Genomic DNA, 23,608 nt, shown 5'->3' with positions numbered 1-23,608 from the left:
CTGCATTGGACCTAACTGTCATATAAAATCAGACTCCAAGCTCCTACATGAAGAGAGAATGAAGAGAGGAATAGGGAGAGAGAAGATTAACTTGATTATTTTTGAAACAGGTCAGAATGTGTAAATTATTATATTTAGAAAATGTCTTTATTATGTTGAAGTTTATATTAAATTTTCATTTTTGCTATAGTTCCCCTTTAATATGATGACAAATGTATTTTCCCCTATCCAGATGTCATAATCTACTGTCCACTGCTCCTCGTGGGCCCTTCCTTCTCCCCTGATATCATAATGTATGCTGAGTCTGCAAAAGCGGCTCCATGGTGTGGCACATGGGATAGTAACCGGGTATATACTAGGGATACATGAGAAAGCAGCCGGGTATATACTAGGGATACATGAGAAAGCAGCCGGGGTATATACTAGGGATACATGAGAAAGCAGCCGGGTTATATACCGTATATACTCGCGTATAAGCCGAGATTTTCAGCACCCAAAATGTGCTTGAAAATCCTACCTCGGCTTATACGCGGGTCAGCTGCCTTGTAGCGCTGAATCCCCCTCCCAGCCGCGAAGAGCAACAGCGCAAGTGTCATCTGGTGTGACTGCGCATTTGGAGCAGGCGTGACTACAAAGGCCAACGATGCGCTATGGAGAAGGCATAGGACAATGCATGCGTCAAAGGTAATTACGGTAGGCGCATGATGTCCAAAAATGCGTTCCGTATAATAAGGCAAACCCCTGCCCCACGTGACAGCTTTGTTGAACTGCGCGAGTGCGCGTCTTCTCTAGTCCCAGCGCCTTAAGCAGCGACCAGTGAGACCTTCACCTCAGGGTAAGTGCCGTCTCTTGTATCAGGACTGCTGCTCTGCTACTGCCCAACTCTCTGCTTGTCACACACGGAGAGACAAAGGGACGCGCACGCACACCGCGTGGAACAAAGGGGCAGCAACGAGGAAGCCCCTGGTGCTACTGGCCTGGGCTACAGTTGATTGGTCAGCCTTTCTACCTAATCATCCCTTATAAGCGCTGCTGCCCAATGGGAAAGCACTTGGCTTCTGCAGGCTGGGATCAAAGGTCACCTCAGCAAACCCCCAGTAGTGTAAGGACCACAGTTAGAGGGACCCTAGAACTATGCAAACCCCCAGTAGTGTAAGGACCACAGTTAGAGGGACCTTAGAACTATGCATTGGGCTCCCATCTTAATGGTGGAAGGTGCATTGATATAAATCAGGGATGTCAAACCTGCAGCCCTCCATCTGTTGTCCAGCTATGACTTCCACCAGCGCATTCACGGCTCCTGCATGTTGTAGTGAGGCATCCCAGCCGTGAAGAAAGAGCAACATATATAACATAGTTGTGTCTAGGCTTATACGCGAGTCAATACGTTTTTCTGGTTTTCACAGGTAAAATTAGGTACCTCGGCTTATACGCGGGTCGGCTTACACACAAGTATATACGGTACTAGGGATACATGGGAAAGCAGCCGGGGGAAAATACTAGGGATACATGGAAAAGCAGCCGGGTATATACTAGGGATACATGAGAAAGCAGCCGGGGTATATACTAGGGATACATGGAAAAGCAGCCGGGTATATACTAGGGATACATGGAAAAGCAGCCGGGTATATACTAGGGATCAAGACTGGACTGAGGTTCAAAATAGGCCCTGGCATTTCAGGTACACAGAGGCCCAAACAGGCCACACAGCAGCCCAAACAGCTCCCCACCAGCCCAATATATAGTGACTGTCTTTGGCAACTTACAGCAGCCCCTCTGGCATTTGCCAGAATCCATAGAAAAAAGCAAAGCAGCCGGGAATATACTAGGGATACATGGGAAAGCAGCTGGATATATACTAGGGATACATGGGAAAGTAGCCGGGTATATACTAGGGATACATGGGAAAGCAGCCGGGAATATACTAGGGATACATGGGAAAGCAGCTGGATATATACTAGGGATACATGGGAAAGCAGCTGGGAATATACTAGGGATACATGGGAAAGCAGCCAGGAATATACTAGGGATACATGGGAAAGCAGCTGGATATATACTAGGGATACATGGGAAAGCAGTCAGGAATATACTAGGGATACATTGGAAAGCAGCTGGATATATACTAGGGATACATGAGAAAGCAGCCGGGTATATACTAGGTATACATAGGAAAACAGCTAAGAATATACTAGGGATACATGGGAAAGCAGCTGGATATACTGTATACTAGTAATACATGGGAAAGCAGCCGGGATTTTACTAGGGATACATGGAAAAACAGCCGGGTATATGCAAGGGATACATGGGAAAGCAGCCAGCAATATACTAGGGATACATGGAAAAGCAGCTGGGTATACACTAGGGATACATGGGAAAGAAGCCGAGTATAAGCAAGGGATACATTGGAAAAGCAGCTGGATATTTGCTAGGGATACATGGGAAAGCAGCCAGGAATATACTAGGGATACATGGAAAAGCAGCTGGGTATACACTAGGGATACATGGGAAAGAAGCCGGGTATAAGCAAGGGATACATTGGAAAAGCAGCTGGATATTTGCTAGGGATACATGGGAAAGCAGCCAGGAATATACTAGGGATACATGGGAAAGAAACCAGTAATATACAAGGAATAGATGGGAAAGCAGCTAAAAGGCCACTTTTATTGATACCACCAGCACAGCTGCCATTATTTTCCACAAAACGGCAAATAGTATAATAAAGTATTGATGGCTAACTAAAAGTGCTTTATATGACTGTGTTCTGGTCCAGGGGGTTTTACCACCGATAAATGGATTCGGGACATCATAGAGAGGAACAGTGCCCTTTGGAACGGCAGACTATAAAGAATATTCCCCGATTAAATATTTTAATGCAGTAGATAATTTTATGCAGATTAAAATGTATTCAATTTGATGCCGCAATTCCCGACTGTTCATCTCTTTGAAATGTCGTGGTCATATGCTTCTTGTGTGTCAGCCATCTGCTTTAATACTGAGTCAATCTTACAAGATTCCCAGGCTGAGGTCACAATCTTCTTTTTGAATTATGAATCCGCTATTTTCCAATGCTGTTCTGGTGCATTTGAACCTGTTATAGAATCGCGTTTCCAAAGTACAATGCAAGCCATCTGGATCAGGAGCTGATAAGTCTCAAGGCCACATGGCTTCTATCTGCACAAAGTTATTTACTGTATAGTTTCCCATTCCCCACATCATCTTCACTCAGCTAAGACCTTATTGCATTTTTTTTGTTAAGTTTTAATGCTATTTCTGTTGCTTTTGGCATAAAACAATTGCTCACGTCTTTCTTCGTTTCAGTCATCATTCTATTAAGCCTCAACTGATTTGTCTTGCGTTTCTTCCGCAATGAATTAGGCTGAGCTGTAAACAGTATTTATGCAGCAGAAGCTTTTACAATAATCCGGTTTTCATTTAACTGTAATTTTGCTGTGTAATGAGTGATGGAAAAACAGCAGTGGTGTAATATATTCTGCTGAAACAATGTATTGAGCAGAATAATACTGAAACCAACAGGGGTGTTTGTGCCATAAGCATGGACCCCCCCCCCAATAACAACTAGCACACATGTAGACATCTTTCCTTCATCTAGGTAACCCCACTCCCCTATCTATCTATCTATCTATCTATCTATCTATCTATCTATCTATCTATCTATCTATCTATCTATCTATCTATCTCTCATCTATCTATCTATCTATCTATCTACAGTGCTACGCAATATGTTGGCGCTATATAAATACATGTTAATAATAATAATAATATCTATCTGTCACGGCCCGAAGGCTCAGTGGTAGTGAGGACCAAGGAGGAGACACAACACCAAGTTCGCGGTACAAAAGGATTTATCAGAAGAATAGTCGTAAGCAGGCAAATGGTCAATACAGGCGGCAAGGATCAGAATCGTTTAAACAGGCAAGAAGTCGGTACACAGATAATCAGTAATAGCAGAATCACACCCAGGAACTATACGAAATAGACCTATAATTGGGCAAGGACACAAAGGGAAAATGAGACTAAATAGTCCAGAGTTGGCGCCAAAACTTGACGCCGTGACGTCATGACGCTGACGTCCTCACGTTGACGTCCTGACGCTGACGCACATTCTGACGCCGGCGTCCATTCCGTCGCCGGCGACCAATCCTGGGGCGACACGTTTCTGACGCGGCCATATTGCGACCAGGAAGAACCGCATGGTGGAGCAGGAGGTCGCCATCTTGGACGTCCCGTGGGGTAAGTTCCTTGCTTTCCGTTACAGTACCCCCCTCCTTAGGGGGGGCCTCAGGACCACCGAGGCTAGGGGAAGAAGGAAAGAGTCTGTGGAACTTACGAATCAGGACAGGTGCGTGTACGTCTGAACTCCTCACCCAAGAACACTCCTCTGGACCGAACCCCTTCCACTCAATAAGATATTGAAGGATGCCCCTAGAAATACGAGAGTCCAAGATTCTCTTGACTTCGAATTCTTGATGATCGTCAACCAAAATAGGAGCTGGAGAGGAAGAAGAAGAGGGACAAGACATAGCAGGTTTAAGCAGGGAAACATGAAAAACATTGGGTATCCGTAGCTCAGGAGGAAGTTGAAGACGAACAGCCACAGGGTTGATGATTTCGATGATAGGGAAGGGACCGATGAATTAGGACCAAGCTTGGGTGTAGGAATCTTGAGACGAATGTTGCGAGTGGAAAGAAAAACTTTATCACCAGGGGTATATGGAGGGGAAGAAATCCTTCTTTTATCAGCAAACCTTTTCTGCACCAGGGAACTCTTCTCTAAGTTAGCCGCGGTAGCATGCCAAATAGCCAACATGTGAGCCGCTTGGTCATTGGCTGCAGGGACATTGGTAAGAAGAAGATCCTGGGAAAACGCCAAAGGATTGAGACCATAAACACAGAAGAAGGGAGACTTCTGAGAAGAAGAATGCAGAGCGTTGTTGTGAGCAAATTCAGCCCAGGGAAGAAGATCCGACCAGTCATCCTGGCACAGGGACACATGACAACGAAGAAACTGTTCCAAGGCCTGATTGACTCGTTCTGCGGCTCCATTAGACTGTGGGTGGTAGGCAGAAGAAAATTGAAGGGAAATGTTAAGAGCTTTGCAAAGGGATCTCCAGAACTTGGAAACAAACTGGGAACCCTGGTCAGACACAATCTCAGCAGGAAAGCCATGGAGACGAAAAATATGTTTGATGAAAAGTTCAGAAAGTTCAGGGGCAGAAGGCAGTTTTCGCAGAGGCGTGAAATGAGCCATCTTGCTGAATCTGTCGATCACCACCCAGATGACAGTGTGACCAGATGAAACAGGAAGATCGACAATAAAATCCATCGCCAAGTGAGTCCAAGGTCGAGATGGAATGGGAAGTGGCAAGAGTAACCCCTTGGGGGGGGAATGACCGGACTTGGAAACAGCACAAATGGAGCAGGATGAAACAAAGTCTTTGACATCTTTCCTTAGGGTCGGCCACCAGACCAAACGAGACAAGAGCTCTGTTGTCTTCTCAATCCCAGGATGACCAGCCTGTTTGGAACTGTGAGACTGGGAAAGGATGGCATGACGAAATTCTGGAGGCACAAAGGCAACGCCCAGAGGAGTCTCCACAGGAGCTGAAGATTGAGCAGAAAGTAACTGGGAGGCACAGGAGGGAAACAGGGCAGCAATAATCTTGGTAGAGGGCACAATGGGTACAGGGTCTTCGGGGCAGGAATCTTCAGGAGCAAAGCTTCTGGACAGAGCATCAGCCTTCTTGTTTCTGGAGCCAGGACGAAAGGTGATAATAAAATTAAAACGAGAAAAGAAAAGTGCCCACCTGGCTTGTCGGGGATTGAGGCGCTTGAGGGATTGAATAAATTCAAGGTTCTTGTGGTCGGTAAAGATTGTCACCGGAATAGATGAACCTTCAAGCAAATGTCTCCATTCCTCCAAGGCCAGCTTAACGGCAAGTAGCTCCCGATTGCCAACGTCGTAGTTCTGCTCAGGAGAAGAAAATTTTTTGGAGAAAAAGGCACACGGGTGGAGTTTACCGTCAGAAGAAGATCTTTGAGACAGAACTGCTCCAGCTCCTACATCCGAGGCATCGACTTCAATGAAGAAGGGTTGTAGGGGTTCAGGGTGTCTGAGAATTGGAGCAGAAGAAAAGGCTTCCATGAGGATCTTGAAGGCTTCGAGAGCTAGAGGGGGCCAGAGTTGAGGTTTATTCCCTTTACGGATCAGGGCGAGAATTGGATGAATCTTGGAAGAAAAGTTTTTGATAAATTGTCTATAATAATTGGCGAAGCCAATAAACCTCTGAACTGCCTTGATGCTGGTAGGAAGAGGCCAATCCAAAATTGCAGAAACTTTGGCGGGATCCATCTTGAAACCTTGAGGAGAAATGATGTAGCCAAGAAAAGGAATGGAAGAAACTTCGAAGGTACATTTTTCCATCTTGGCAAAGAGATTGTTTTCCTCAACCTGGAAAGAACCTCCCGCACATGGCAACGATGATCAGAAAGGTTTTTGGAAAAAATAAGAGTGTCGTCTAAGTACACGACCACACACTGTCCCAAAAGGTCACGAAAAACGTCGTTGACTAATTCCTGGAAGACCGCAGGAGCATTGCAAAGACCAAAAGGCATGACGAGATACTCGTAATGGCCATCACGAGTATTGAAAGTGGTCTTCCATTCATCTCCCTCACGGATCCGATAAGGTTGTAGGCCCCACGCAAATCCAGCTTAGAAAAGACACTAGCCCCCTTGAGTTGATCAAAAAGTTCAGAGATGAGAGGAAGAGGGTATCTGTTCTTTACGGTGATCTTATTTAACCCCCTGTAATCGATGCATGGCCGCAAACTACCGTCTTTCTTCTCAACAAAGAAGAACCCTGCTCCAGCAGGGGAAGTAGAAGGACGAATAAAACCTCTTTGAAGATTTTCCTGGATGTAAGACTTCATAGCCGAAGTTTCGGAGGGGGAAAGTGGATAAGTGCGACCTCGGGGAGGCATTGAGCCGGGTAACAGTTCGATGGGACAATCATAGGGACGATGAGGTGGGAGAGTCTCAGCGGACTTTTTATCAAAGACATCGGAAAAGGCTTGGTACACGGGAGGAAGAGAAGAACTTGAAGACACTGAAGAAACTTTGATAACAGGAACAGCAGGTAAACAGTTGTGTGCACAAAATGGACTCCAACGGGAAACTTGAGAGCTTGCCCAGTCGATGACCGGGTTATGAATACACAGCCATGGCAATCCCAGGACAACAGGAGTAGAGGGGCAGTCAATGAGGAGAAAAGACAGTCTTTCCAAATGCATAGTGCCCACCTTGAATGAAAGTTCCTGAGTAGACTGCGAGATGATGGCAGAGGAAAGAGGACGGTCATCAATCGCCAGGACTCGGAGAGGAGTTGCCAAGGGTTGGAGCGGAATGGCATGGTTATCAGCAAAGGCTCGATCCATGAAGTTGCCCGCAGCACCAGAATCGAGGAAGGCCTGAGACGAGATCTTCCTGGAGCCGAACTGGATTTGAACAGGAAGAAGAAACCGTTGAGCAGAGGAATGGGGAGGAGGACAAATTCCACCCAGGTAAGTCTCCCCAAGCTTACCTAGGCTTTGGAGTTTCCCGGCTTCACTGGGCATTCCTGGGCGAAGTGGGCTCTTCCCCCACAGTAAAGGCATAACCCAGCAGCCCTTCTCCGGAGCTTCTCCTGCTCGGAAAGGCGTGCCCGCCCGATCTGCATTGGCTCTTCAGGTGGTAAAGGAGAAGTAGCAGGTGCCGTAGGAGGAGGAGGAAAAAGGTTGGAAGTCGGACTGGGAAGTAGAGGTCTTTGGAAGCGTGGAGCCAGGGTGGGTTGGAACCTGGAAAACTTCCTAGTACGTTCCCTGTCAAGTTCGACTTGGAACTCCCTCTGTCGGGTGTCAACCTTCACAGCCAACGCAACAAGGTCCTCCCATTGTGGAGGAATCTCACGGGATACGAGATCGTTCTTGATGCGCATCGCCAGGCCATTATAGAAGGCGGCATGATATCCGTCATTATTCCATGAAGTTTCTGCCACAAGAGTTCGGAACTCGATAGCGTATTCAGGAACAGAACGAGTCCCTTGCTGCAGCTGGAATAAACGAGCCGAGGCAGAAGTAGCCCGGCCGGGAGCATCAAAGACTGTGCGTAGGTCCCGGATGAAGGCCCTGGCATCATCGATTACCGGATCCTCCTTCTCCCAGAGAGGAGAAGCCCACTCCAGAGCTTTCCCTTGCAGGCGGGTAATAATATAGCCCACTTTTGCCCGCTCCGAGACAAACTGACCTGGAAGCAGGGTGAATTGGATTTCACACTGGTTGATGAAACCACGGCATGACTCCGGATCACCACTGTACAAAGGAGGTGCAGGAATGCGAGGCTCGGAAACTTGGAGCGGAGTTACAGGAACCGGCATAGGGACTGGGGCCGCAGGAGATAAGGCAGACAATTTCTCCAGGATTGCTTCCAGTGCCTGGCCGAAGTGGGATTGCTGGGCTTCATAGGACTGCATGCGGGACGCCAATCCACGAACGGCTCTGCCGACATCAGTTGGAACTTGAGGCACCTCAGAGGGGTCCATGGCCCAATTATACTGTCACGGCCCGAAGGCTCAGTGGTAGTGAGGACCAAGAAGGAGACACAACACCAAGTTCGCGGTACAAAAGGATTTATCAGAAGAATAGTCGTAAGCAGGCAAATGGTCAATACAGGCGGCAAGGATCAGAATCGTTTAAACAGGCAAGAAGTCGGTACACAGATAATCAGTAATAGCAGAATCACACCCAGGAACTATACGAAATAGACCTATAATTGGGCAAGGACACAAAGGGAAAATGAGACTAAATAGTCCAGAGTTGGCGCCAAAACTTGACGCCGTGACGTCATGACGCTGACGCCCGCGTCCTCACGTTGACGTCCTGACGCTGACGCACATTCTGACGCCGGCGTCCATTCCGTCGCCGGCGACCAATCCTGGGGCGACACGTTTCTGACGCGGCCATATTGCGACCAGGAAGAACCACATGGTGGAGCAGGAGGTCGCCATCTTGGACGTCCCGTGGGGTAAGTTCCTTGCTTTCCGTTACACTATCTATCTATCTATCTATCTATCTAATATCTATCTAATATCTATCTATTATCTAATATCTATCTATCTAAAATCTATCTATCTAATATCTATCCATCTTTCTCTAATCTATCTATCTAATATCTATCTATCTAATATCTATCCATCTTTCTCTAATCTATCTATCTATCTATCTATCTCTCATCTATCTATCTATCTATCTATCTATCTATCTCTCTATCTCTCATCTATCTCTCTATCTATCTATCTATCTAATATCTATCTAATATCTATCTATCTAATATCTATCCATCTTTCTCTAATCTATCTATCTATCTATCATCTATCTAATATCTATCCATCTTTCTCTAATCTATCTATCTATCTATCTATCTATCTATCTATCTATCTATCTATCTATCTATCTATAGTTCATCTATCTATCTATCTATCTATCTATCTATCTATCTATCTATCTAATATCTATCCATCTTTCTCTAATCTATCTATCTATCTATCTATCTATCTAATATCTATCCATCTTTCTCTAATCTATCTATCTATCTATCTCTCTCTCTCTCTCTCTCATCTATCTGTTAATCTATATATCCAGCTATCTAATCATCTATCTAATATCTATCTATCTATCTATCTATCTATCTATCTATCTATCTATCTATCTAATATCTATCCATCTTTCTCTAATCTATCTATCTATTTGTCTATCTATCTGTCTGTGTATCATCTATCTATGTATAATCTATCTACTGTATATATCTATCTATCTGGCGCATCGAAACAAAGGTACACAAGATTTACAGACCGTAATATATATTCGTTAATATAATAATAATCTGCACGTCTGTGGCCAGTTTTAGAGTTTGTTGGGTTCCCCTTAACTTCTGAAAATGTGGCTTTATCAGTCACTGTCCTATAGTTTCAGGTATATCCAGGACAGTAAATAAACACTGAACCCCCTAACTGGCCTTCAGACTGGTCCACTCCATTAACTGCTTTGGGACCCCTAGTGGGACCAGCTGCACAGTCTGGGAACCACAGCACTAATATTGCATGTGCTACTAAAGCTTTTGTAAGGAAAAATTTGCAGGTCAGAGCTAATTTAAATGTCACAAGTCATGACCATCTTAAAGGGGGATAGACGTTATGGTAAAATAAGATAAAGACTAACCTTTGTATAGCTTGGACAGTGGATAGCCAAAAAATCTGTTTTCTCATAAAGTTTTATGTATTATCATTTTTTTAAATGCTTATTTTGCAGTATTAGTGAATTCCCTGAAATCATAAATAATAGTCCTGCTGCAAACAAGTGATTAATGTTGGGAATCCCACAGCTGGTAACAGGAGCTATTGGTTATACCAGGTGACAGTTGTTGGAATGAAGGAGCAGTGAGTCTCCTGCTCTGACAAATTCCAGTGAGAGACAATAGTTATAAAGCATGATTAATTTGTTTGCAGCTGGAAAAGCATGATAGGGAACATATAAGTACAAATTTAGGAAGTTATTTATTAAGGTTTGAGCTGTGTTTTCCCCAAAAAATCGAGTTTTCAAGTTGTATTTGTGGTTAAAACTCACATTTTCGGGTTAAAATTTAGATTTATTATACCCCGACCCTGAAAATAGCGCGAATTCGAAAATACACAATCTAAAAAATGTTGAGGTCATGTGTGAGCCAATAGCAGAGGTCCATTGAACCATTTGAGGATTCTTGAGTTTTTTTCAGAGGGTTTTGCCCAAAAACTCCAATAATTTGAGCGATTCAAGTTCTTTCCCATGGAAAACTCCGTTGATTTGAGTTTTCGGGTTTAGGGACTCGAACTCGCAGAATCGGGTTTTTCCCATTCAAGTTTTTTCTTAAATAACAAGTCATTCGAATTGTGAGTTCATTCGAGGTACAAAAAACCTTTAACACTCGACCTTTGATGAATAACCCCATTAATATCGACAAAAAGAAAAGAAATCCTAAAACCGATAGAAAATCCCTCTCTCATCTACTGATGGGCAGGTTATTTGTTTCCTTATATCCTAAACAGTAAATAAGTCAAACAGAGGCAAAATGGACTTGTACTAACTTCATAACAGCTGCTTTTCCGAGAGCCGCTCTGTGCAAGGAGATTTGTTCCAGGGTGTCCAAGAGGAGCTGCTGTTTTGATTGCTTTTCTGTGATGATTTGGTCACGTTTCTCTTCCTCTGCCTTTTTCTCTGCTTCCTTTAGAATTGCTAAACGCTCCCGCAGCTCCACCAGGGACATTTCACAGTTCAAGCCATGCCCAGCAGTCTGATGCAAAATAATAGAACATATAGAAATAGCCTTGACGATGAAGTGCAACTGGCCACTATAGGCCTAAAACTGACCTTAACTTTTATTGGTCACTGGTAGCCAGACGCTGCCAAACACAGCTCTAAATAAAATACATTTATGGACTATTCAATTCAGAGATGCGCAGTTTGTGAGCACTGTTTCTGAATAAAACTTACAAATTGAAGGTTATGACTGAATACATAATGCCTACATCTCTTGTTTACTAAGTTATCTCAAACCCTCGTCCTCTCCCTACATTACCTACTGACAGTTCCCATCCATTTCTTCATTACTCCATCACTTGCACTCATGTCACTCACGTTCACCTTCATCTCACACTCACCTTTGGCTCCATTCCTTATGCTTGCTCATATCCTTCCTTACCCACTCCCTCTCATTCTCATTAAGCTATATAAATACATGTTAATAATAATAATAATAATAAGTCATAACTCTCCCTCATTATACTCACCAATTCAATTGCACGCCTCTATTCCTTTATTGTTATTCCTCATTCACATTCATTCCCTCACCTTATTACAATAACACCTTCCCTCTCCTCAGTCCATGACTGAAATCAATCCCATAACCTTTCCTTTGTACCTTCCTCCCTTACAAAATCATCCTCATCTCACCCACTCCCTTCCACACCTCCTTTCCCAGTTCCCTCTATCTCACTCAATTAGTTCCATATACACTCCACCATGCACACTCAAGCCTCTCACCAACTCATCTCATTGTCCAATTATTCCTTCATGTCACTCCTTTCCGTATGCACATTTTGTGCATACGGCTACTAAAAAATGCCTTACCCTTTAAACTGGCACAAAATGTCTCAATGTCTTAAATATATTGATAATGGGTTGAGTGCAGAGGACTCTTGTATTTGTCTTTATGGATTTTGTGGTCACAGCCTCATTGCACCCTCGCCTAATGGTTTTAAAAATTAGTGGTGAGCACAACTTTCCCTTGTTTGTTATAGTTATACAGGAGCAGTGACCAGCTCCATGTTGTAGCCCCCACCCTTACCAGCTATAGTCAGGTGATCCCACTGGTGTCTAATAAAAGGGCAGCCAAGTTTGGGAGTTTTACTTTGAAAGCAGCTAGTAAGTTGCAGGTAAAACGTTGTCGTCCCTTTTTAAAATGTATAATGAAGCAATAGAATTCTTAATGAATCAGATAAAATTGAGCATAGAACTGGCCAGATATGGGATGACTTTGACGTAGTTGGCCAGCTTAAATATATTGCAATATATGGACATACAATCCCTGTGTTGTTTAAAGGGTAAGGCATTTTTCAGTAACAGTATGCACAAAATGTCTCTGTCTTAAATATATTGATAATGGGTTGAGTGCAGAGGAACCTTGTATTTGAGCACAACTTTCCCTTGTTTCTTATACTCCTTCCCACTTCTTTATTATTCTGTTCCTAACCCACTCTGTTCCTTCCATTTGTTATGCGATGCATTGGTGTAATTCTTTTCTGCTTTTCTAAATAAATACAATGCAAAATGTACGGCCCATATACTACATAGCCACTTGAATTAAATCAATGCCTAAATATATGCCGAATGAATTGTACAGATTTGATATGTACTCACTTCTGTTAAGTCCACAAACTTATGCCTTATGAAAGGCACAGATTCCATGGCTCGTATCTCACGTATCAGCTCAAATTTCTTTCTAAGTTCTTCTTCCGCTTCCTCTAGAGCTTGTCGGAGAAGCTCACGGCTCTCTTCTGTCACTTCTTGAACTAAAATAATACAGCGAGTTAATATATGTTCTAGCCTTACATAGGCAATGGTTCCGTTTATCTGATGATATAGGAATGCTTTTTACTGGTGAATATACGCCACAGTTGCAAGATAGACACCAAAGGGCACACTTGCTAACTAGACACAGCATCAGTCCCGCAAAGTTCAACCCAGCACAACACAATGTTTTGACAAAGAGGGAGACGGCCTTTGAAAAAGTTTTTAATTCCTGTTAGAGAGTCTACCTAAAGTTGTTTTCACTGTATATGGTTGAATTGCACCGGCTCGAATGTGGAGCATAGATTTTAATATTGATAATATATTGTTGGGGTCATTGTTTCATGAAATGCTGGGGGGCCACTGCATCATATATTGCTGGGGCCACTGCGTAATGAAATTCTGGGGTCACTGTGTTATGAAATATTGAGGCTATTCCTTCAGTCTAGCTTTCCCTTTCGTTAAAAAAAATTGCTTTTAAAGCAGGTACAATAATAGTTACACTAGAGGGAGTGTAATTGGGAGAGGTCTTATTCACCATTATTATTCCAGCCCATAACTTTGTTGCACCTTTCAAACCTAACCAAGCCCTGTGCGTACAAATGACATACTGTGGGCCTGGATTCTTCTCAACTGGTGATGACAATGGGCTATATTACCAGTTGGCTACCAATTAGGTTATAAAAAAGTTCAAGGTAATAAAACATTATGTAGATAGCATCAGTATGGTAGTTTTATTTAAATATGAATACCTATCTGTTGTTTATATTTCTGGAGTTTCAGCCGTGCCTGCTTTGTATTCTTGTGTCCTTCTGAAACCTGCTCTACCAGGTCCCTCATCTCCTTCTCTTCCTGGAGACGCTTTTCTGCATACATGCGCATCAGTTTTTCAGTCTAAATTTAGAAAAAACAACAGTTGAGGGGAACATTTTTTAAAAGAGATCTAGAAATCAAAGCCCTTTACAGCACCCCCAAGACATGTTGTAGTTTTTATTTCTAAATGACACCGTTTACACTGCAAATAATTCACTCTACAATATACAATTTCATTCCTGAACCAGCAAGTGCATTTTTTAGTTGTAATATTGGTGTGTAGGTGCATCTCAGGTCATTTTGCCTGGTCATGTGATTTCAGAAAGAGCCAGCACTTTAGGATGGAACTGCTTTCTGGCAGGCTGTTGTTTCTCCTACTCAATGTAACTGAATGTGTCACAGTGGGACCTGGATTTTACTATTGAGTGTTGTTCTTAGATCTAACAGGCAGCTGTTATCTTGTGTTAGGGAGCTGCTATCTGGTTACCTTCCCATTTTTCTGTTGTTAGGCTGCTGGGGGGGGGGTGATATCACTCCAACTTGCAGTACAGCAGTAAAGAGTGACTGAAGTTTATCAGAGCACAAGTCACATGACTGGAGGCAGCTGGGAAACTGACAATATGTCTAGCCCCATGTCAGATTTCAAAATTAAATATAAAAAAAAATCAGTTTGCTCTTTTGAGAAAAGGATTTCAGTGCAGCACTATTAAAGGACAAGTAAACCTTAAAATAAGTGAATGCAAAACTGATGAGGGTGCTATTCTAAGCACATTTGCAAAGTACATTCATTATTTTTTATTTTTTCATCCCAAGATACTAAGGGATACATGTACTGTTACAATGAATTCATTTTGTTACAACAGCACCACCCGCTGGTCATTTTCTGACCAGTCTGACCACCAAGTAGTCAAAGAAGTTGTCAGGAGAAAGAAAGAAGCTGCTATGATGTTCTTCTGCTTAGGAAAACAATTAGAAACCTCCCTCAAATCTTTCCTAAGCAGAAGAACATCAGAGCAGCCTCTTTCTTTCTCCTGACAACTTCCTTGACTACTTGGTGGTCAGACTGGTCAGAAAATGACCCACAGGTGGTGCTGTTGTAACAAAATTAATTAATCTGGTCAGTCAAACCTACAGAAGCACTTTCAATGGATTTTTATTTCTTATATAGTTTGCTTCATATTGGTGCAATAATGAATGAAGTTGTTTCCATTGCACTGTGTTCTGCGGGTGTCATAAAAGGCTTCTGGGTGCTGTACAATTGGAAACCCCACTGCAACGGGTGATTATTATATTAATGCGATGCCTTTCTTCCATATTTCAACCATATTTATGACCAATAAAATACTATATTCTGCAAACATAGAAGTAAATATCTGCCTCTATTATGTTACCCAAGGAAAACCCAAATGAATAAAAAAAATGCAAAATTAGCATTCTCCCGCCACGACTATTTCATTTTATATATTATTTTTATTGTTGTACTAAAACAGCGCGTGGCAATCGGTATCTCCAGGTTTTTATCGTCGTGTGTAAAATGAGGTTATTTTTCTTAGAAATTAGAGTAGCATTTCATAGGATTAATAGTACATGAGTAGAAACGAGTAGATAGGGGATAATTGAATTTCTTCTGCCTGAAAAACGATTCATTATTGCTGATTAATGGTATATCTGCCCAACCCTAGCTGTGTGTGTATAACATCTTGCTTTAATACCTAAGCTTTCATATAGATTCTACACAAATCTGTTTAATGCTCTTGTATTTCACCTCTTGTTTCTTTAGATCGGCTTTCTTTTTGTTCTCTTGGATAAGATTCTGGCGAGCCAGGACGGCCTCCTCGCGGCTTAGCTTTCCTTCCAGGCGCCTGCATTCTATCTCCGCCAGCTGCTGCTCTATGTCTTTTTCCCGCATCTGCCTCTGCCATTCTAGGAACTCTGTGGGGTCCCGGGCCCCATCAACTAGCTTCTCTATTCTACAAAAAAAAGTGGTTTTATTACTTTCTTGTCATTTCCATGGAGGGGAACATGCACATACTTATTTTTATATTGTATAGATGTGTTTCACGTTTAAAAGCATACATGTAGGGAGTCATTTACTTATCACACCACGGTTGTGGGGCCACACATTTCCCTGTAGTCAGTCTCTGTAGTCACCATCATTAAAGGTATTTTACAAAAATGATATCCCGTAGCTCAAGATCCATAAAAATCCAGTTTTTTTCAATAACTTACATACTGACCCCTCAATGATCCACCTTACGCGTTTCGTACCTACCAGTACTTAATCATAGGTGATAGTACCAGTAGGTACGAAATGTGTAAGGTGGATAGTTGAGGGGTCAGTATGTAAACAATTTTATGTGAATTGAATAAAACTGGATTTTTATGGCTCTTGAGCTACGGGATATACAGTAATTTTTGTAAAATACGCATAAGTGTTGCCTTGGGAACTGGGGCAATATCCAAATAGTATATTGCCCAATACAGACTGGCAGTTATATACTCACAATATCTCTTTTGAAGCATTAAAGGTGCTGTCCAAGCACTCAGGGTAGGACTGGGCCGACGGAACCCCGAGAAAAAACCCGGTGGGCCCTGGCTCTTTTGGGCCCCGCCCCAGGGCCACTCCTGCACTTCCTCATCTTTCCGGTCATGGTGCAGCACCAGAACCACGTATGATCACACATTTGAAGGGGGACCGGGAGGTATCAGCGGCACAGAGGAGTTTGTGGCCCAGTCCGATACTGCTTGCACTTCCAAATTTTGTGCATTTGCACCTACTGACTCCGCTGTGGTATCCCTGGAGTTACCTCCACCTCTAAAAGATGCAGCACCTCCAGGATTCCCACACTGGTTTGCCTGTATCCAATTCATGTTAAAGTTCAAGTGCAACTATATAAATTTTAGTTGCTTTAGACACATCTCCCCCTGGAAACCACACTGAAATCTTGCGGAAAAATGCTACATTTGGGGTAAAAAAAAAAAAGCATGGTGATTGTGCTGAAAACTGCACTTAACCCACTGTGATTAGCAGGGCCACCATCAGACAGTTGTCCTAGGCTCTGCGGGTTTTTGTATCTTGGAGGGCCACCCATGCTGCATTTACTTGAATAGCCGCCCCCCCCCCCTGTTGTCATCCTGGTGCAAGCTTCAGAAGAGAGGGCAGGGTCTTCTCAATAGTGAGTTTTACTCCTTTTTTTCTGATCACACCTACTTCTAATGATGTCACTTCCGGTTTACAATGACAGCACTTTCTTGATGGTCAGTGGGTTATGGATCGGGTTGCGGATAAGGTACTTGCAGGTCGGGTAGCAGGTCCAAACGGGTAAGTATGCGGGTCCGGGCGCAGGTCGGGTTTGGGTTTAACAAATTGGTTCCACTCAGGACTCTACCACAGGGGTCCAAAATGTCCAGCAGAGGTTCACAGGATGAACCCAACCCAATGTTTGGCTGCATTTCAGCCCCTTTGATTCACATTTGTCTTAATCCTTAATTTCCCACTGAACCAATTCTGCACCCTTTATGCATTAGTTCCAAAACTGTGGATCTCACCTCCCCCCCCCATGACTGTGAGGTCTAGCCTTAAGGCCAACTAGGGTGAGATATTGCGGGACTGCCTGTTTTATCTTAGATATACCTGGAAGAACATCTTGAAGCTCTATTACAATAAGATTTGGGGGTTGAACACTTATTTGCTCTCCTGCTTTCCTTTTTTTTTTTGCACAAATAATTTAAAGAGTGGATAGCATATTATCATAGATATAATGAAGAACTGGACTGAAGTCTGTTTTTCTTTTCTGCATACTATTTACTCTTTGGTGTATAGGGTTCACTGCAGAATATTGTGTTTATTTAAGTACCTGTATGTGTTCACATAAGGTTATATCCATTGCGTGGAGGGTAGTATGTATGTAACTGGGTGTGATAATGAGAGGTGTGTGTGTATAGCTGGGAAGCAGGGAGGAGAAAATATGTAACACTTGTAATTTGTCTCGTTGCATGTGTTCTGTATGAGATAAGTAAACTTTTAAAATAAGTAAATGTAAAATTGATGAGGGTAAGCACTTTTGCAATGTACATTCATTATTTAATTTTTTTAATTCCAAGATATTAAAGGATACAAGTACTGTTGATATGAATGAATTTTGTTACAACAGCGCCACCTGCTGGTCATTGTCTGACCATTCTGACCACCAAGTAGTCAAGGACGTTGTCAGGAGAAAGAAAGAGGCTGCTCTGATGTTCTTCTGCTAAGGAAAAAAAATCTGAAATCTTTCTCAAATCATATATATATATATATATATATATATATATATATATATATATATATATATATATATATATATATATATATATATAAAATCTTCCAACTGGCACATCCTTTGTAAAAAACTTTTATCTTTTTATTACATTGTCCATCAGTGTCCAACGTTTCGGTCCTCATTAGGACCTTTTTCAAGGATAATACAAAATGTACACTTGGGGGCAGATTCACTAAGGGTCGAATTTCGAAGTTAAAAATACTTCGAAATTCGACCCTCGAATTGAAATCCTTCGACTTCGAATATCGAAGTCGAAGGATTTAGCGCTAAACGTTCGTTCGATCGATCGAAGGATTTTTCGTTCGATCGAACAATTAAATCCTTCGAATCGAACGATTCGAAGGATTTTAATCCAACGATCGAAGGAAAATCCTTCGATCAAAAAAAGTTTAGCAAGCCTATGGGGACCTTCCCCATAGGCTAACATTGACTTCGGTAGGTTTTATCTGCCGAAGTAGGGGGTCGAAGTTTTTTTTAAAGGGAAAGTACTTCGACTATCGAATTCGAGCGAATTTAACCAATTCGATGGTCGAAGTACCCAAAAAATACTTCGATATTCTAATTTTTTTCATTCGAATCCTTCACTCGAGCTTAGTGAATCGGCCCCTTTGTATTAACCTTGAAAAAGGTCCTAATGAGGAAAGATATTTTTTGTACACGTGTTATAACTTTGCACCCCTACCCTCAAAGATACATTGAACCTCGGAGTGCGGATACTCACCTGGTTGTAATATATCTATATCTCTATATATATATATATATATATATATATATATATATATATATATATATATATATATAGTCAAATCCAAGAGTCCTCTGCACTCAACCCATTATCAATATATTTAAGACAGCGACATTTTGTGCATACTGCTACTAAAAAATGCCTTACCCTTTAAACAAAACAGGGATTGTTTGTCCATATATTGCAATATATTTAAGCTGGCCAACTACGTCAAAGTCATCCCATATCTGGCCAGTCCTATGCTCAATTTTATCTGATTCATTAAGAATTCTATTGCTTCATTATACATTTTACAAAGGGACTAGGTATTACCTGCAACTTAACTTGCTGATTTCAAAGTAAAACTCCCAAACTTGGCTGCCCTTTTATTAGACACCAGTGGGATCACCTGACTATAGCTGGGAAGGGTGGGAGCTACAACATGGAGCTGGTCACTGCTCCTGTATAAACTATAACAAACAAGGGAAAGTTGTGCTCAGCAAGTTAAGTTGCAGGTAATACCTAGTCCCTTTGTAAAATGTATAATGAAGCAATAGAATTCTTAATGAATCAGATAAAATTGAGCATAGGACTGGCCAGATATGGGATGACTTTGACGTAGTTGGCCAGCTTAAATATATTGCAATATATGGACAAACAATCCCTGTTTTGTTTAAAGGGTAAGGCATTTTTTAGTAGCAGTATGCACAAAATGTCGCTGTCTTAAATATATTGATAATGGGTTGAGTGCAGAGGACTCTTGGATTTGACTATATGTATTTTGTGGTCACAGCCTCATTGCACCCCCGCCTAATGGTTTTAAAAAATAGTGGTGAGCACAACTTTCCCTTGTTTGTTATAGTTTATACAGGAGCAGTGACCAGCTCCATGTTGTAGCTCCCACCCTTCCCAGCTATAGTCAGGTGATCCCACTGGTGTCTAATAAAAGGGCAGCCAAGTATGGAGGTTTACTTTGAAATCAGCAAGTTAAGTTGCAGGTAATACCTAGTCCCTTTGTAAAATGTATAATGAAGCAATAGAATTCTTAATGAATCAGATAAAATTGAGCATAGGACTGGCCAGATATGGGATGACTTTGACGTAGTTGGCCAGCTTAAATATATTGCAATATATGGACAAACAATCCCTGTTTTGTTTAAAGGGTAAGGCATTTTTTAGTAGCAGTATGCACAAAATGTCGCTGTCTTAAATATATTGATAATGGGTTGAGTGCAGAGGACTCTTGGATTTGACTATATGTATTTTGTGGTCACAGCCTCATTGCACCCCCGCCTAATGTTTTTAAAAAATAGTGGTGAGCACAACTTTCCCTTGTTTGTTATATATATATATATATATATATATATATATATATATATATATATATATATATATGTGTCGGTATCTAATCAAAAAATAAAACTGCACTCCAAGATCTGGAAAAAAAGTGGAAGATTTTATTTCAATCTTCCACTTTTTTCACTATTTCCAGACCCAGGCAGTATTGCGAGTGCACCACTATAGACTCTATATATATATTAGTACATGTATCCTTTAATATCTTGGAATAAAAAAAAAATATGAATGTACATTGCAAAAGTGCTTAGAATAGCATCATCCATCATCAAGTAAATTCACTTATTTTAAAGGTTTACTTACTCTTTAATACATTGTTTTATATCTTTGTATCTATTTATTGAAACAAAACAACCATTTGCACAATTATGTCCAAACGTTTTTGTAAACATGTTATACACATTTCTACATTGCAAATAGGAAAAAGTGGGCATCTCAGCCAATCATGTATCGCACAGCTGGTCTCACACTGACCTAGAAGACCAAGTGCATTTGAACTTGAACTCTTACCCATGCAATAGTCCCATGGCTATTATAAAACCAACACTATTTATTTCCATCATCAGTGTGACAACACTCAAGGAGAGCTACTTTATGGGCTGTCTAGGGGGGTCTACTACCTAGAGAGAAAAGTCATATCCCCTCCTAACTTCAGTGTCCCAATATATTAAAAAAACATGGCAAATGAGGGAAAATGTTGATGTCAAAATCATATAACGTGAACTTATAAACAAATGTAAATGTAATATACCTGCGAATTTCTTCTTCTGCCTGGCGCTGATAGAGGGCGCCCTCTCTTAATATCGCTGCTGCGTTTAGTTTCACTGGTACATTTTCAGCCTGCAAGGAAAAACAATATGGTGCACTAAATGTCATTTATTCAAACACAGCAGTGCATGAATGTTTTATCTGCATCCTTCCAGGAAACCCAATCTTTTTTGGGTAGTATTACCACTGTACTTCAGGCATATGCATTATCATTTTTCTTCCTAAAGATGAGAAATTGATCCTCTTCTTCGGGGCGACTAATCTCCCCGAACTGCCTCCCACCGGCTAGAATCTAGATCACTGGCTGGATGGCACTTGGATCAGCGGGATGGCACTCGTATCGCTTCGTTTTCCGAAGTTGCCTCACGAGAAAACTTTGTGCGACTTTAGAAAATGAAGCGCTCTGTGTGGCAAGTTCAGAACCAGCTTGCTGGATGCAGTGTACTGTAAGGGCAGAGACACATGCTCAGATTCGGAGATTTAGATGCCCGGCGATAAATCTCCTCTTCTTCGGGGCGACTAATCTCGCCAAACTGCCTCCTGCTGGCTTAAATCGAAATCGCTGGCGGGATGGCACATGGAGCACTTCGTTTTCCAAAGTCGCATGAAGTTTCCTCGTGATCTGAGTGCTATCCCACTGATCAGAGTGCCATCCCGGTGGCGATTTAAATTCTAGCCAGCGGGAGGCAGTTCGGGGAAATTAGTCGCCCCAAAGAAGAGGCGATTTATTGCCAGGTGACTAAATCTCCTCAAATCTGAGCGTGTGTCTCTGCACTTAGGGTAAGGGCACACCTGGCGATTCGGGAGATTTAGCCTGGCGACTAACCGCCTCGTCTTTGCGGCGATTAATCTCCCCGAACGCCATCCCTCTGACTTGTGCCGGCTATAATAAAAAGTCGCCTGCAGCATGACACACGCGGCACTTCGTATTCCGAAGTCGCCCAAAGTTTCCTCGTGAGGCACAGTACACTGCATCCAGCAAGCTGGTTCTCAACTTGCCTCATGGCAGTGGTTACATAGTCAGGTGTAGGCAGCGCCGATTCAGAGGAAAACGCCGCCTGAGGCGACTCCTGCAATGACGCCCCCCTCGCCGGTTTACCTGTCAGGAGGGGAGGCAGGAACTCTAATGCGGAGAGCACAATTGCGCTTTCCCGCATTAGTAAAGACCAATTTCTGGTTTAAAAACCGGAAATTCGGCTCTTAAAGGTATCAGGAGCGTCTTTTTGCCGCCCCTGGAAACCTCTCCGGCATGCCGCCTGAGGCAAGTTTCTCAACTCGCCTCGTTGGCGGCGAGCCCCTGGGTGGAGGGCTGCCATCAAGGTCCTGTTAGGGATCAAAATGTGGATTAGAAAGAATGGACTGGAATAGATAATCCCGGGTCATTTGTTGCCAGATTGTCAATTTTGTTTTCTAAAAACAAAACCTCATATTACGCAGTTGGCAGGGCCATGATTCAAGGGCCCAGTTTAGAACAGGGCTGGTCCTACTTGGAGTTCTACTGCATACTAAGCAATATGGGACCCCATGATTTCTGAGGATAGTCCTGCTCAGGTCTCAGGATACTATAATAAACAATGCTATTTGGGCCCTGAATTTAAAATAAGCCCTGACCCCCTCCGAGTGCAAATTAGGTGACCCCTCCTTTGAAACAGCCTTGAAACGGCTCTTGTGATAATATATTGGTGATGCTTAGTTCCTCTTAAAGGCAGCTGAACAAACAAGAGATGATAGTCCATAGAGAAAAACAAAAGACACCAACACAGAAAAGAAAGTTTTTATGTACAGATCTGGGTTTCTTACAGTTTAAGCTGCCTTTCATATGCTTACCTTAGGCACAGGCACTTGAGAGCTTTTATATCCATTGAAAGACAGTTTACTCTGTTCCTCTTTCACGATTTCAGACAGAATATGCTGCAGCAACAAAAGAAGACGATTAGAAAAACATTTTATACACTCCTTAACTGTCCTTTTAAAGGAGAAGGAAAGGTTAAAACTAAGTAAGCCTTATCAGAAAGATCCACCTAAATATACCAGTAAACCCACAAAATAATGTTGCTCTGAGTCCTGTGTCAAAATAAACACTGCATTTCCTTCCTTCTATTGTGTACTCATGGGCTTCTGTATCAGACTTCCTGTTTACAGCTTAAACCTCATTGCCCTGGGCAAGAGCATGCTCAATTTGCTCCCCCCCCCCCTCCCTTCTCTGCTGTAATCTGAGCCCAGAGTTATAAGTGAGCAGGGAGACTCAGACAGGAAGTGATGTCACAGCAAGCTAATATGGCAGCTGCTATCCTTAACAGACAGAGAGAGCTTCTAGAGATTTTTACTCATGTATGGTAAAGCATTCTACAGAATAAATATAGTGTTATAGCTTGCACTATTGCAGCTAATCTATTGGCAATAAAATGCCTCCGTAGCTTTCCTTCTCCGTTAACAATACTATAGGTAAATCTGTTGTTTCTGAGCAGGCAGCA

At 42.3% G+C, this 23,608-nt stretch overlaps 1 protein-coding gene across 1 annotated transcript in view; it reads right to left on the bottom strand.

Annotated features, from left to right (window-relative positions):
- LOC108697749 (cilia- and flagella-associated protein 99) overlaps nucleotides 1–23,608 on the bottom strand; it is a 62,033-nt gene that overhangs the window by 6,954 nt on the left and 31,471 nt on the right. The window contains exons 9-14 of the mRNA XM_018228090.2: nucleotides 22,962–23,045; nucleotides 21,118–21,206; nucleotides 15,733–15,937; nucleotides 13,907–14,048; nucleotides 13,005–13,156; nucleotides 11,174–11,379 (exon numbers count right to left, since the gene is read on the bottom strand). Of these exons, the coding sequence (XP_018083579.1) occupies nucleotides 11,174–11,379; nucleotides 13,005–13,156; nucleotides 13,907–14,048; nucleotides 15,733–15,937; nucleotides 21,118–21,206; nucleotides 22,962–23,045 (878 nt within the window). The remainder of the gene's footprint in view (nucleotides 1–11,173; nucleotides 11,380–13,004; nucleotides 13,157–13,906; nucleotides 14,049–15,732; nucleotides 15,938–21,117; nucleotides 21,207–22,961; nucleotides 23,046–23,608) is intronic.

Source organism: Xenopus laevis, chromosome 1L (genome assembly GCF_017654675.1).
Source record: "Xenopus laevis strain J_2021 chromosome 1L, Xenopus_laevis_v10.1, whole genome shotgun sequence".
Taxonomy (NCBI): Eukaryota; Metazoa; Chordata; class Amphibia; order Anura; family Pipidae; genus Xenopus; species Xenopus laevis.
The sequence above is the reverse complement of the archived record's forward strand: the minus strand, read 5'-3'. Positions and strand labels throughout refer to the sequence as shown.